Source organism: Bos indicus, chromosome 18, assembly GCF_029378745.1.
Source record: "Bos indicus isolate NIAB-ARS_2022 breed Sahiwal x Tharparkar chromosome 18, NIAB-ARS_B.indTharparkar_mat_pri_1.0, whole genome shotgun sequence".
Lineage (NCBI taxonomy): Eukaryota > Metazoa > Chordata > Mammalia > Artiodactyla > Bovidae > Bos > Bos indicus.
In genome coordinates, this window is record NC_091777.1 from 18,844,603 (window position 1) to 18,860,831 (window position 16,229).

General features: G+C 54.7%; 1 protein-coding gene across 2 annotated transcripts in view; it reads right to left on the reverse strand.

Annotated features, from left to right (window-relative positions):
• The window catches only part of ZNF423 (zinc finger protein 423), a 345,953-nt gene that overhangs the window by 275,347 nt on the left and 54,377 nt on the right, over window positions 1-16,229 (reverse strand). For both annotated transcript variants that reach the window (XM_070770526.1, XM_070770528.1), the window contains exon 2: window positions 12,734-12,793. In XM_070770526.1, coding sequence (XP_070626627.1) covers window positions 12,734-12,793 — 60 coding nt within the window. The remainder of the gene's footprint in view (window positions 1-12,733; window positions 12,794-16,229) is intronic.

The window sequence follows — 16,229 nt, forward strand, 5'->3', positions numbered from 1 at the left end:
GTACTGCACGTAACTCCACGGCTGTGCTGTGCACTTAGGCCTGGAGCATTTTCCAGGGTCAATTTAAGAAAGAAATCGAGGAAAGATGTTTCTGTATTGTGTGCCAAATTGTTATTGAGACAGAGCTATTGTTTGTTCAATGATTAATGAGGATCCACGCGGTAAATTCCTCAGCATTTAGTGCCAGGGATAAATGTCGTCAGTCCCAAGTACTTGAATGAGACAGAGGTGTCTACTTCATCCTATTTCTCTTTTGGCCTCAGCTGCCAGGAAGCTCACCGGCAGTGACCCTGACCCTTGGCTGCTGACATAATTAGTTCTTTCATCAATTACTAACTGCCCAATGACACCTGGGCACTTCATCTTGTTTCATTAATAATCACCAGAACTGGTGGGCTTCCCTGGTGGCCCAGTGATTGAGACTCCATTCTCTCAATTCAGGGTCACAGGTTCAATCCTTGGTCAGGAACCTAAGATCCTCAAGCCCCATGCCAACCAGTGTGACCAAAATGTCATAAACTAATTAAAAATAAGGTACACACAATAACTAACTCCTGTTTGGGGACTACCGTGGGGGCCCAGTGGTTAAGACTCTGCTCTTCCAATGCAGGGGACACGGGTTCAACTCCTAGTCAGGGAACCAAGGTCCCACACGCCATGCGGCACAGCCGAATAAAACACAATCACCAGAGCTGGTGTTTGTTGGATGCTTGCTATGTGCCAGGCACTGTGTGAACACACATCTTTGCCCTCTCTCATTCGTATAACAACGTCAAAAGGTAGGGCTTCAGGCTCCCCACTTTACAGATCAGGAAACTGAGCCCTGGGGAATAACTGAGTCAAGCCCATACTCACAGCTAAGAAGCCAAGAGTGATGCCATGCGTGTTCAGCTGCCCCCCAGTCTCCTCATTCTAGAATATGAGCCTGGAGGGTGGGTCACCACTGCGTGTCTGTGGCCGAAGACCCCTGAGGATTAGGTGATGAACACATTGGAAGGGAAGCCAGGATTGATGTAAAGGTCTGTTTGCTTCAACCCTGTGCAAAACTCCTCTTTCTGGCCTTGAGGGCTGGTAAACCTCACCTTAACCCTAATACTAAATCGACTACTTAACCTTAACCCTAACACTAAATCTAAGCTTCCTTCTAACACAATCCCAGATGAACTCAGCATTAACCAACCCAGTGTTCCCAGCCCCACCCATCCTCAGTTCTGTGGGGCCAGCACTGCGACCACAAAGGCTGGGGGGCAGATGGTGGAGCACGTGGGGTCTGCAGCAGGGTCAGGGCAGTGGGGATGGGCTCGGGTTTCCCGTCCGGGGAAGTCTGGGCAGACATGAGCGGGGTTGGCCTCCAAGCAGGCCCGAGCAGAGGATGGCGGGGCGGGCGGGCCGCGCTAGCCCGGCTCACAGCAGCAGCCCCTCTGGCCTGAGAGAGCCAGCCCAGCGGGTGGGGAGGAGATGCCCAGCCCCGCTTCCTGCCCACTGCGGCTGGCCAGGAGCCCCGCAGCCAGCACAGGAAATAACAGGGGCCCCCAGAGGCCGCCCAGCCAGGCCCTGCTCCGAGGCCGCCCAGGGAGGGAAGGAGGCCATTGTCGGCCTTTGTTGCAGTTTCCCCAGCCTAGCCCGGACTCCAGGAGGCCCCTGGGAGCTAACAAAGCTTCCCCCAACCCGCAGCTGTCCAGCCTCCCCCAGCCCGACCCTGGGGACAGGCCCACCCGGCCCTGGGCTCTTAAAGCGGCAGGTGCAGAGTGGAAATGAAGTCATGTCCAAGTTAGGGGTGGGGTGCACGTGGGCCAGCGCAGGCCGGGCCAGGCACGCGGACAGATGGCCACTGGGGTCTCTGTCTGCACCCGGGTCTGCCCGGCGCCGGGCCCAACAGCAGGGGTGTGGATCGTTGGTCGGAAAGAATGTCTGAAGCCCTGAGTGTACAACAAAGGGAAAGCAGAGTGAGAGTAACGGGTGACCTGGACATCTCGGGAGCCTCCTCGGGTGGGGAGAACTGTCCTCATCCTTGAAAAGAGATCCCGGAAGCAGCTCTTTCTGCTCATCTGCAAGCCTAGGGGTGTGGATGGGTGTGTGGTGCCTGTGTGTGCATGTCTGGGTATGTGCTCATGTTTGGAAGTGTGTGCATATGTGCCCTGTGTATGTGTGTGTGAGCATTCATATACGGGGGTGTGCACATTTGCACTGAGTGTATGTGTGTGCATGTGAGGTATGGAGGAACATGTGAATGTCTGTATATGTGCACTGTATGTGTGTGTGCATTGTGTGGGGAAGTGGGCATGTACGTGTGTCTAGAATGTGTAGGCACAGTGTACTTATGTTTGTGAACAAGTGTATGAGTGTGTGTGCGTGCAGGCAAAATGACTTGTCACTGTTACACATCACTGTTGAAGAGCATTCCTGGGCTTGTGTCCATCAGCAGTCATCACCCTCACACTGACCCTGGAAGTGTGTGTCACCACCATGACCTCTAGGGTTCTTAGCACATCCTTGGGGATGTCCCCCCGACAAAGATGCCTTACATCTCCGCTGGGTCCTGGTCACTGTGAAGTAGCAACTCCAGAGGAACAGACCCTGGACTCAGACAAAACCAACCCAGGTTCAAATCCTGCCCTGGCCCGGAACAGCTGTGAAAGCCTACACCCATCTCTCAACCTCTCTGAGCCTCAGCTGCTCATCCATGAGATGGGCATGATACTATTTCCTACCACCTGTGGTTAAGAGGGTTAAATGAAAGATGCATGTCAAATACATGGCCCCTGCCTGGCCCCAGCAAATGCTCACTAGATGGTTGGGTTTTTTCATGGTTGTTGTTATTACAGTTGCTTATAATTATGGTTATTGAGAATACAATGGTGAGCAAAGCAGGCACTACCCTTGCCTCCACAATCGCATTTAGCCCAGAGAAATAGAACAGCAGAAGCAAAAGTGTCTCCTTTTTACTCGATTCAGTGTCAGTCTGATGTGCTAACTATTACTAAGTACAGCCAGCAGCCATCCGTTGAAGCAACCAAGCGCAACAACAAGAGAGGAGCCATCTATCAGTGTGGGCAAGGTAATGGGTTTGTTGAACTAGACAGGCATCAGTTAGCCAGGCTCAACCTAACACACACGGAACGAGAGAGAGAGAGGGAGAGAGAGCCTATACACGTACCCACACATGCCTCACGCTCAAGAATTTTAAGAGAGGATCAGCAGAGAGGACAACCGCCTAACCCCTGCAGGCCTCCCACAGCCTACAACAGGACTGTGACTGACGCGGTGCTAAACATACCCATCCCAGAAGCTGGGCCCTGCAGAGTGCCCGCCCAGGAAGCCAGGACCAGCCAGGCTGCACGATTGGGCTGACCTTGGCCATTTCCTGCCGGGCACCAACCCATGGCCACACGGTGGGTGCATCAAGCCCCACCCAGGGAAGGAGCTTGATCATACGATAGCCTCAGAGCCTCTGGCTTTCAGACCCTGCCCACTACCCCCCTACCAACCTCAACCCCACCCCGGCCTTCTCCACAGGGGAAACACGCAGTGCCCCACTCCAAGGTCAGCGTGAGAAAGGATGGTCCCTTGAGAGCTCAGTCCCACCCCAACCCTGCATGGGGGTGAAGGCGTGAGTACCCTGCCCACTGTGGCGACGCCTAAAGACTGCCGATAGAGACAAGGAAAAGGAGGAAGGGAGGGGCCTGTCGGAGCCTTCTGTGGCCCACACAGATCAAGGCTCGGAGCTAAGCTCCAAGCCAAGCTTCCCTCAACGTGCTGTCAATATATTACAGAGTAAGAGGGGAGAGCACCAGCTGCCACCCTTGGGGGCTATGGCTAAGCTCCGTGCATCCCCTCATATCGTCCTCACAATGGTCCCAGGAAGCAGGATAAGCATCCCCACTTCAGATGAGCACAGGGAGAGCACAGAGAGGTTGAGTAACTTACTCAAGGTCACACAAGTAGTATCTTCAACCTCAAACCCAATTCTTGCTCTTAACAAAGGGAACAACAATCTGGCCCTGTGCTGCCAAGGGAAAACACAGATGAAGAGGCAGAAGTGAAGTTCTCCACCTTGGCAAACATTGGCTCAGTGACTGTCAGTGACCAAGACAGGGCCCAGCTCTGGGAGAATCGGACATGGTCGCTGCCTGAGGGAGTGAGCAGAACAGGAAGGGAACCAGGCACATACAGGAGGAACGTCGTTACCAAGCAGACAGCAATGAGGACCAGGAGGAAGTCAGCTCCCAAGACTCAGGAGCAGGCACAGTAATTATGGCAGGGCAATCGTGGTGGCCTCCTGGAGGAGGCGTCATGTAGACTGAGCTTTGAAGGAGGAGCTCCATAGGCAGACGGCCCCCGCCAGAACAGGAGTCAAGGGGAGTGGGTGAAAGGGCTTAACTCATCAAACCCTCTGAGCCCTCACTACTCCAGGTGGTGGGTGGGCCATCAACACCACTCTGGAGCTGGCTTAGAATGCAGAATCTCAGACCCCTCCCAGAACGGCTGAGTCAGCACCTGCGTTTTAACAAGATCACCAAATTTGCCTACATGGTCAAGTTTGAGCAGGGCCAATGTAAACCACGCCTGGAAACCACGGTGAGACCTCCCCCAAATCCCGAGGAACAATGTCATCATCACTCCCGGGGCCCACACCCACACACACGCCCGACTGTGGCCCTGGTGTATAGCCAGGCTTCAAGTCACCAAAATAACTGCTGATTTCCAACATCCATCAGTGGGGGCCCAGACCCTAGGGAGCACCCAAGGTTGGATAAAGTAGGACCAGCCCCTCCGTCAGGACAGCCCTCATCATTGGTGCCTGTGAAAAATTCCAGAGCCCCAGGAGAGGTGAGGGCAGATACACTGGGCTCGTGGAGTGGACAGTCCCCAGTCAGCAGGGCTGGGAGCTTGCAACTTCACTGCAGAGAGCAAGGGTACAATGGCAGAGCAGCTGCTGTATGCCAGCCTGCGGGTACAGGACGAATGGCACAGAGGCCCTGCCTCCGAGGAAGCTCCAAGTCCACCCTTGGAGGTGAACTCAGCAAGACAAACCCCCCTCCAGCGAAGCCATCAGTCAGGCCACGGGGGAGAGAAAAAAAGAGTCAGAAGAGAGAGAGAGACACACACACACACACACACACACACTCCCTTGCACGTACCCCGGGCACCAGCATACATGTGCACACACACGTGCACGGCAGACGTGGCACAGAGGAAGCAATGTACAGTGCAGCCCAGCGGGGCCCCTGGCTGGTCCAGAGCCAGAGGAAAGGGTGGGCAGGAAATACCACATCCCCTCGGAGAGCTGGGCCAAGTCAGCCCCGAGGGCCTGGGATGCAGCACAGAGGGGTGCGGAGGCCACAGAGCCCCCAAGAGTCTGAGTCAGGGCCGAGGCACCTGGGCACAGTCGCACACACCACACACACACACACACAAGTGCATGCCTCCGTGTGCACTCGGGGCACAGATGCCCTACCTCGTGGACTGCTCACCATGGTAACAGAGTGGCCACCTCTCAGCTCCAGTCACCACCTGAAGGTCTCCGAGGCCTCCTGAGCTGGGGGAAGCAGCGCTAACAAAGGCCCGCCTGGCCAGGGGTCCACGGTACAGACCAGTCGGCGCATGCCTGCCACGCTCCCCCGGTGAGCTCGGGGCCACCGCATCTTCCTACCCCGCCTGCCTGGCTCCACTCAGCTCAACTCCCCACAGACGCCCCAGCAGAGCTAATGAGAAACTCCCCAGCTGGCCCCATATAAAAACGCATTTCATAAGTCTTTAAAATGCTAGGAAATTCTCCATCTATTTAGGACTTTCCTGCTCCTTTAAAATGTCCCCTGGTCCTTGTGGAGGAAATGACTGGGTTGGGGGCTCAAGCGCAGGAGGTGGGCAGCACCAGCCGAGCCAGCCGGGAGTCAGGGGCATCTTCCTTCGTCAGCCCCAGGATCGCGGGAAAGGGTAAGGATACCCTCACCGATGAGCCAGGGTAAGGCAGTCACTCAGGAGAAAATTCAGGGTGAGGGAACCCTGGGGGAGAGGAGAGGAGAGAGGGAGACAGTCTCTCCAGCCTTGATCTGAGGATTGAAGAAGTCAAAAAGTCCTGGGAGCCCCTAAGAACAACTCCAAAGGGGAAAAAGACCACCGACACAAAGGCATTGGTAAGAGTGTTGTTCATGAGTTCAAAACTGAACGCGGTTCAAGTGTCCAGCGGGGAGGGGCAGTTGAGGCAATGACTGCCCATCCTCCCAGAGATGCCGATGTGGTGACTGAGGGCAGGGTGTGTGGATCGAGAGGTCTCCAAGAAGCTCGGGGCTCACGGGGGCTCCACGGAGCCCACCAGTGCATTCAGCCTGCTCTTCACCTCGAGAGAAGGGATGGAGCTGGAAAGCGGGCCAAGAGAAATGTAAACAGCAAGCGAGCAGGAGCACAGAGTGGTGGGTGGAGTCTCCGTGAAGTAGTTGAAATAATAAATACGTGCTCTAGGACAACACTGGCAGGGTGGGAAGGAAGCCCCGAGAAGGTTCAGAGGAGCAGGCTGGGCTGCACGGAGGAGCCTCAACTCCCTGAAGAGAAAGGTCCGGTCTTCCAGACATTTCTGTCAAGTTCTCTCCACGGTGGAAACGTGGAGGTGAAGGACCGCAGCGGGTGAGGAGGCTGCCACCTCTGTCTGTGATGGGGGCACTGACCACTCCCCCACCCCACAGCTAACCGGAGTCAGATTAAAGGAAAGGCTTCCAGCCTCCCTCTGCCAAGGGGCCCCCAGGCACCGGACATCCAGATGCCACTCTAATCTTCCCCCTCTGAGCAGGTCTCTGAGCCTGCAGCCCTAACACAGACCCACCACCCCACTGCAAACTGCACACACACCCAACATGCAGGGGGGCCTAGAGGCAGGCGGGCTGGGGTCAGGCGGTGGGAGTCTCTATGGACAGCATGACCCACAGTGTTTTCCAGATCTGGCCTTTGAAGATGGGAAGTGTGTTCAAGGCCTTCTAAACAGGCACCTCCTCTCCCTTCCGGCAGCGATCCGGGAGGCCTGGCCCTCGTAAGACTCCCACCTGACCCAGGAAGGACCTGCACACTAAGCTGACCCTAGCCCTGAGCCTCTGGTTCCCCTCTGACACAAAGAGCCTGGACCAAGATTCCACAGGCAGACCTACCATTTACAATTTAAGTGCCACAGTGATGCTGGAGCTGTGTGTGTGTGTGCGCACGCTCAGCCGTGTCCAACTCTTTGCGACCCCATGGACTATATAGCCCACCAGGCTCCTCTGTCCATGGGATTTCCCAGGCAAGAATACTGGAGTGGGTTGCCATTTCCTCCTCCAGGGCATCTTCCCAACCCAGGGATCAATCCTGCATCTCTTGCATCTCCTGCACTGGCAGGGCGGATTCTTTAACCAACTGCGCCACCTGTCTGGGTTCAAATCCCGGCTCTGCCACTTCCTAGCTGTGTGACCTTGAAGCAAGTCACTAGCATCCACGTGCCCCGGTTTCTGTATGTGAAAGGCACCAAGAAGGAGAACTGGCTCCTAGAAGCGACTCATGCATGGGAGTAATGGTTTCGTTAACCAGGACGATGAGACCTACAACGGGGCAGGAAGGCCTGAAACTCTGATCACACCAGCAAGGTCTCAGGCTGCTGGGCCACTCACACACAATCGATTATACTGTTTCTCTCCAACCGCAAATGTGTGTGTCACCGTGCCAGACGTGAAGTTGACTCACCTGTCCCGGCATTGACAGTGAGTGTTTGTCAGCAAATAAACTGTTTTCCATCACCAGACTGCCCCAGACCTTCCTCGTGCTCCATCCCCAGCTTGGTCCAGGGCAGCCATGCTGGAAGGAAGCCCAGCCTGCCCTGAAACCTGATCCAGGGAGGCAGGAGGTTCTGGTGAGGCAGTTACACAGAGGTAAGCCCCTTCGTCTCCCAGCTCAGACTTAGTGACCGGCAGAAGGGAGGCAAAGCGGAGCGTGGTTGGTTTGGTTCCCTGAAACCCCCCACTGCAGGCTACTATCATCCTGGTGCCTGCCACTCAGATGGTTCATTCCAAAGGGCCTGGGGGAAGAGAGAAGAAGCACTGAGGGAAAAAGGACCTCCCCACTGAGCTGGGCTGGAGGCAGACGGTGGGGCGCAGAGAGGCCTGGAAAGTGGCCCCTGGGTAGAGACGCGCTTGGCAACCTTCTAATGGTGGCCAGAATGAAATCAGCTGGCAGAAGGACATTCTTTGGCCTGAGCAGTGTTTTTTCAAATATACCGATTGACCAAAATGAGATAGCATTTCACATCTAGGAAAGCTAGAATCCACAAAAAAAGGAAAATTACACATATTAATGAGGATGTGGAAACATTGGAACCCTCATCTCTCAATATGAGCTGTTTTAAAAAGACGTGAGTTGCTAATTTTTTAATCTAAGAACACCACATAAAAATCCAGCTCTCTGGCTTCTCTTTTTAAAACTCAGAGAACGTGGGGATTCTGGGCCCAGGTGCCCTGTCAACAATCAGCTGGCACTGAGGTATGGCTGTCCCGGTGGCAAGGCCTGGGGTGCAGTGCACAGTACCGCCTCCCTGCCACCTGCCCGCTCACCTGTGCCACCAGCCTGCCCCAGGTGAGCCTTTGAGCTTGGGATCCTTGTGGGCTTTCACAAAGGACCCTCACAGTTCCCTAAGGAATTTGAACTCACGGCCTGGCAAGGTAGGAAGAAAAGCTTGAGAGTAATCTATGACCCCGCCCCTGAAATCACGTGCGCAATGCTCTGTGCCTTTGGGAAGAGAATCTACACTTCCTTCCACTGGATGCTTGGGGCTTCCCCGGTGGTACTAGTGGTAAGAACCCGCCTGCCAATGCGGGAGACAGGAGAGACAAGGTTCAGTCCTTGGGTTGGGAAGATCCCCTGGAGGAGGGCATGGCAACCCACTCCAGTATTCTTGCCTGGAGAATCCTATGGACAGAAGAGCTTGGTAGGCTACAGTCTACAGGGTCACACAGAGTCAGACACGACTGAAGTGACTTAGCACACACACAAGATACTATCCCTTCATCCCCCTTTTTATGGATCAGAAAAAACAGGATGCAATGGGAAATGAGTTTAAACCCTACATCCACCAGGCACCCCCATACCTCAGCTCTAAACAGTCTCCTTCCCCCAGGTTCTGCCACCAGCAGCCCCATCTTTGCCAGAGGAGAGGCAAGGGCAGGCCCCCTCCTCCCATGACGCCCTGGCCAGAAGGGAGAACTGCAGGGAGACTGCTCGCCGCCCTGCCAGGCGGGGCTCTCCATCACTGTCAGGGCCCTGACTCAAGGGCACAGACAGCAGGTCAGGTTGCTCCTGGGGGTGGTGGCCACCGGGTCCCCACAGGCAGCAGAGGCCACTGTGCCTCCTGCTTCTTTACTGCAGCTCTCCATCATGCTCCCAGAGCCAGGAAAAGCCGGCGAGGGGACGCCGGCACCCTGGGGAGAGGAGGCGGAGCTGCCCGGTGTCCACGGCTCTGCACTCCCAGTAAGATGCCCTCTGCCTCCCTCTTCGCCGCACCCTGCGTTCCTCCGGTCTGATGAGCCAAAAGGCCCTCCATGGCCACCCTTGGGCCCTCTGCCTCCAGGGACCACTGTAGAGCCCCCATGAGGCCTCAGGTCTCTGCTCAGCTATCTACCTCCCAGTGGCGGGCAGCATGGAGGTTACACCCCAGGCTCTGGTGGCAGGAGGACTCAGGTTCGAGTCCCTGCTCCACAGCAACCTGGCTGGGGACGGCGGATCTGCGACTGCACCGTTCCAAGCCTCCTTCCCTCATCCACCAAATGAGGACAGCAGTTCTCAGTGATGGTGCCAAGGGTGGCTTGGGGAGGCTTTGCTCCCCCATAATCTTCTTTGGCACCTGCCCCCATTCTCTGATGCAGCCAAGTGACATTTTCTCAGCTTAACGAGAAACGTTATTCTAAAGCAGCTTCAGCCAGGCCTTTGGCCCCGTCCTCTACCAGATGGCAGCCCCGAACCAGCCCATGGAGAAACTGTGGACTTGCTGCTGGAAATACCACCCAGCTCCCAGGGTTGTCATGATGGCTCAGGGAGACCCTGGGGGGTAAAACACGTTTGCTCTGTGTCCTGGCACAGACCAAGTATGTGCTCACCAAACGCCAGGCCCCACGTCCAGGACTGTCTCTGCCACCAGCCTCATCCTACCACCAGGGACTTGTGCCATCTCACAAGTCTCGTGCTCAGGGAATACAAGCTGACTTTAATAGCCCGAGTCCAACAGGATTGGGAAGGAAAATCTATCACGTACATGCACTGTCAAAAAGAAATAATCAGAATCAGGCCAAAGGAAACAGAACAATCCATTGCCCGGCTGTGGATTATCCAATGCCCAGGATGCTTGGCCCTCCCTTTCCCACCTCCGAGCGGATGATGGAAAGCTGACAGGCACCAGTCCCCTGAGGGCCGGAGGGACTCATGAGGAGTTGAGCACCTCCTCCTGCCTGTGCATGTAGGGTGCGCTCAGCTCTTGACTGGAAACTTGCAAACTGCACGACCTTCACCACTCCTGAGAGTGCCCGAAGGCCCTAAGGCTGGCGGTCCCACTGTAGCATCAGAGCATTGTGGACCCCAGGCCCGCACACAGCCCTCGGCATCACCCCTGCTTTCTACAGGAGATACACCCGGGCCCTGACACCCCCTGCACAGAGCTCCATGCCCACCACACCGTCGGCGCCCTCCCACATGCTGCTGCTGTCCTGGTCTGTCCTCGTCGCCGCTCGCACCACTGGGAACACAGCTGGGAGGGAGGCCCTTATACGGACATGACCAGGCTGGGCGCTTTTCTGGTGTGGGGTTTTGGAGCACAGCGGGGGCCCTCATCAGACCCTGCAAGCCTGAGCATGTGCACCCCCACATCCGTCAGGACACCTGGATGAGATATGGAGTTTCACAACCTCGCTGTGTTCCTCCGACTGTGGGGAATGCATCTCGACCGCACAGAAAGAGACAGGGCATGGGCCATCCAGCACCTCCCCCTATCCTGCCTAAAGTGTAGCCCCCAAGGCCTGCCCTAACCCAGGGCTCTCCTCCTGAGAACCTGAGCACCACCCCACCCTGGCTTCATACCTGGCCCCTGCCCTGGAGGGGGCCCCTGCCACCAAGGACCAGGCACCTGCAGACACCACAGTGCCCAAACCTGAGCCAGCCAGGACCCAACCAGGACTGTTCGGACTTTCCAAGCAGCACAGCTCCCGCTACAGAGAGCCCTGGACCAGGAGTCCCGGAACCTGGTTTCAGGCACTGGCTCCCCACTTGCCTTCAGCTCAGTCTGTACCAGCATTCCCCAGATTTCAGTCACCTGGGAACCATCTTCATGATTTTTTCCTGAATCCAAGCATTATTACTTAAAAACTTTGTCAACACAATTTTCTCAATTAAATGACTTCAGCATCGTCTTAAATCACACGCAGCCATAAAATCACAAATTCGATGTGTAACCGTTCAAGTGTTAAGCGTTGGTACGCCTGATGCCTAACGCCTCGTTTCTGCAATGACTAACCCAGAGCATACCTCCCTCTTTGCCTCAATTTCCACACCTAAAAGACAAGGAGGCTGAACTAAATGGCTCCCTCACAGGTCTTCTCGGGCCCAAGGTTCTCCCCCGTGGAATTGGAGACAGATGGCCAGGATCCTGGGACAGGGGACAAGGCGGGAGAGTCTGGGGCCTGCTGGACCGGGAACAAGGGCCCTGCTGTCAACAGAGGCTGACAACTTGCACAGCAAATGGGAGAGTGGTGCCCTCCCTTCCGGAGCTCCCAAGGACCCCAAGCCAGCTGCAACCCCAAGCTCCAGGGGCAGCTCCAGATTCTAGAATTTTATAGGGAGATAAACCTCATTCATCCACCTCTTTCTATAGCTGGGGAAACTGAGGCACCAGAAGGCACTTAGGCAAGGGCAGAACTGAGCAGGAAAACCCAAGTCCCCTGACAGCCTAGTCACCCCATCACCCTCCAAAGGCCATGCTAAGTCACTTCAGTCGTGTCCGACTCTGTGCGACCCCATAGCCCACCAGGCTCCCCCATCCCTGGGATTCTCCAGGCAAGAACACTGGAGTGGGTTGCCATTTCCTTCTCCAATGCAAGAAAGTGAAAAGTCAAAGTGAAGTCTCTCAGTCATGTCCGATTCTTAGCGACCCCATGGATTGCAGCCTAACAGGCTCCTCCGTCCATGGGATTTTCCAAGCAAGAGTTACTGGAGTGGGGTGCCATTGCCTTCTCCGTCCAAAGGCCATGCCCCCCGTAATTCTAACCGCTCCTTCTTACCTCCCCCTGGAGGGGTGGGCTCGGGTCTGCCCACCCGAGAATGCAATGGGGCCACTTCCAGGAAAGCAAATAAAGGAATTCTGATTTCGATTGGAGTTTAAAGGTCCTATTAGAGTGGCTTTTATGCAATTAGGCTGGAATGAATGTGCAGCGACGCCCATGGCAGGGAGCTTCAGAGCCTGTGTAGTGGGGGTGCGGTGGCCCAACTGAGTATGCCCACAAGAGAGGAACATGGCCCCCAGGGGAATAAGGGCATATTAGTCTCCGTATGTAATAGATTTTATTGACCATATGGAACTGATATAAAAATCACGTTGCACGGGGTAATCTGGACTGGAGACAGGAATGTGACAGGAAGAATATGACTTCCATAACCAGCTGGGTGGCTTTCTGAATTTCCTGAGCCAGCCCCCCAGGACGCCCACCAAGTTTCCCGCCGGCCCCTGGGCATTTACCTGATGCTGTCACGGAGGAATCCCAGGCCAGCGAGAAGTCCGAGGCCTCCCCCTCTTCAACTGAAAGAGAGAACAGAGACGGGCCTATGAGTTTTGAAGTTGTGCAAACAGGTCATTGGTGCTGGGGGGCAGGGGCTGGGGCGTGGTATGTGCAGGACACAGGGCAAAGAGGAAGAATCCTTTGGGGGAGTCCCTAGGGAGTCCCTATGATACCCATGATCAAGGGTGAAAGGATCAAGTCTACAAAGAGACTTTTGTTGGTTTCACAGAGATGTAAAATACTCAGAACAAAACCTATACAGCAAATAAGGGCCGTATCTGTATGGTTCCCCCATCCTTGTGCCCCCAGCAGACATCACAAATCAATCACAGCACTGCCTCGAATCAGATGCAGAGTCAGATTCTTTCTCTACACAGAGCTACAGGCCATTACTGTCTATAATCAGTATCCACTTGAGATAAAGCCATGTACCCCTCACAGAAGTAGAGTGAAGACCCAGACCTCCCCCTGGTCCTCCAGACACTGACCTCCTACCAAGAGCCCCTCAGATCACCACTGAGATGTGAAGGCTTTCTCGATTATTCCAAGAAACAAACAAGACACTCTCAGAGGTTGGCAAAGCGTGGGGTGCTATCCTCTACACTGAGTGCTGACAGACAGACCTCAGGACATGCTGGAGTCGATTCTCCCGTGGTCAGCAGTCCTGGGCCAGCGACGCCACAGTGCAACTCACCTCTCCACTCTACCCCAAGCCCACAGAACCAAGCTGGGGAGGGACGGAGTGTCCCCACCACCCCACATCCTGCTGTGTGAGACGAGGCGGGTAGAGGTGGTGGCCACGCACTAGGAGAACACGGGAGAAATTCTATACAGCATAATAAAACTCTCATCCTGGAATTAATCCCAGTCTGGGGCATGTAATAATATTAAAGCTGGGTTATAGACTTTGTAAAATGGAACTCTGTTTAAGCCAAAAATGTGCATACGTAGTATTTTTCAGATTTAACGGGCTCTGAAGTTCTGCACACGTGCGTGCTGAAGCCACCACGTACCCCCCAGTTCTCTTTGCAATGTCGCTGTCTCTCTGCGGGCACACACTGTGAGCCAGGCCCTGCACCCAGGGTGTTTACTCCCGGTCATCAGACTTTGAGAGGTGACAGGACAGGCCTGAGGTCCTATGCTAGAAAGAGTCCCTACAGAGTTGGGCCTGAAACCCACGGCTGCCCATCTCAAAGGCTGCTCATGTTTCCACCTGAGACACAGAGGACCCTATCCAGAATCCTAGCAACTGGGGGCTAGAGAGCAGCAGCCCACCCCACCCTTCAGAAGGCAGGGACACAGCATGCAGGGCAGTCGGCCTGGGGGAGGAACAAGCAGGCTGGCTTACGGTCAGACGCTGGGTTCAAATCCCAGTCCTGCCTCGAACTAGCTGTATACATGTGTGCACACTAAGTCGTTTCAGTCGTATCTGACTCTTTGCAACCCTATGAACTGTAGCCCGCCAGGCTCTTCTGTCCCTGGGATTTTTCCAGGCCAGAATACTGCAGTGGGTTGCCATTTCCTCCTCCAAGGGATCTTCCTGACCCAGGGATCAAACCCGCATCTCTTATATCTACTGCACTGGCAGGTGGATTCTTTACCATTCGTGCCACCTGGGAAGCCCCTAGCTGTATGACCATGAGTAAACTGTTTACTCTCTAGGCTTCAGTTCTCTCATCTCAAAAACACAGGCAAAAATGGTACCTAAGCCACAGATTATTGGGAAAATTCCATGGGATGATGGTTGTCATCCACTGGAACAGAGACTCAAGCACTCAGGTGGGTTTATTGCCGAGACTAGAACAACTCTTGGAATTAACAAGTCCAGCCCAGCACGGCCCCACCCCTATTTTATCCTCTACCCCTGATCTTTCCCCCTCCGCACAGAGCCTCGCAGGACAGGTTTTCTTTTAACCTTTAGAAACAGCTTGCCCAGGAGGGCACATCCACGTCACTGAGCAGAGGCCAAGGATTGCTAACCAAGAGCCCTCCTTCCCAGATTTGCATCCTAAGAGGAGAAATCAGCAGCTGAGACACTGAAATGCAGAGATGATCTGGATTGGGATCTGGGTTGTTTGACTTAGCCAGTTACAGCTGGGGTGGGGTTTTCAAATATGCAGCTTTGTAAATATGAATTAAGACCTTGAGTCAGACAAAACTGATATTGCTCACTAGGCTGATTGCAGCCAAATAGCCTCCGAAACACAGGCAGATAACGCTAGAACAATCAGAAGCAGGCCGTGCATGAGACGAGCAGCAGTTTTCATGGCTACACCTAAAAATCAGTTTCTTTCACATTTCACTGTTTATTCACTTTAAAATGGAATATAGGTATTGCTTCTATTAAGAGGTTGCTGCCAATGTGTAAGGTCACCATGGTACCATTTCACAGGACACTTTCGACAAGACCTGCCTTGGGTCCCTAGACCTTGTCAACCACAAGCTCCAAGACTTGAATGCAAGGTTCCCAGTTCTCCCTTTGCCCTCAACGTACTCCCAGTATCAGGGCAAAAGGCCCCACGTTTGGGCAACTCAGTGTTCCTTGGTTGGGAAGTGTGACCTCCCGAGTCACTGAACTGGAGGGTGTCCCCAAGATGCCCAGTCCCTCCCTCCCTAAGATCTGACTTCCACCTTCATGGGAAGGAGAAGGAGAAAACACCTGCTCTTTTGGAGCTCTTGGGAGGACTCAAGCTTCTGTTTCTGGGGACAATAAGCCTGCAGAGGTGGGAAGAGGGGGAGAGCAGACCGATGCCCTGGCTGGGGAGTTTCAAAGTGGCGAACGTCATTATAGGCAAACAGCCGCATCACGCACCAGCACCCCCAGAACCACACCCCTCCCAGCGAGGAGCCCACAGGCCAACTCGCCTAGTGACATGGGCACGAACGCGCTTTCTGAAAACTGCTGGCCCACATCTTTTTGAAGGTATAAATACACTGTCCTTTATAGATTCTTGATGAGAAGAAGGAACGCCCAACTCCACCACCACCATCACGCGGCCGTGCACTAGCCGACACTGAACGTGAGAAGGTTCTCCTCCCCTCCAGCTGGCCTTTTCTGCCCAGGCAGGTCTCTTCAACAACAAGATAACTGGCAGGGGCAGCAGGCACAGAGGAAGGAAGGCCTGCCCTACAGCTGGAGCCAGGCACTTGCTGGGGGAGTGGGGCGGGGAGGCCGAGCCATCCCCAAAGCGGAGTTCCACTAGAGAAGCACAATGAACACGGAGGGGTGAGCATCACAGAGAAAATTTGATCAGCTCAACGTCCAGTACAGACAACACCCAGAGGAGCTGCCCAGCTGGTGAGGAGAGCTTGGCGCTTTCTGGGGACTTCCGCAGACTCCAGACTCTAACTTTTTAATTTATAAGATACTTGGCATCACTGAGGCCAAAACACACACTCCCAGCCTTGCCCAGTCTCAAGGGAAACACAGAGAGACCCACTCCTGTGGGTGATGGG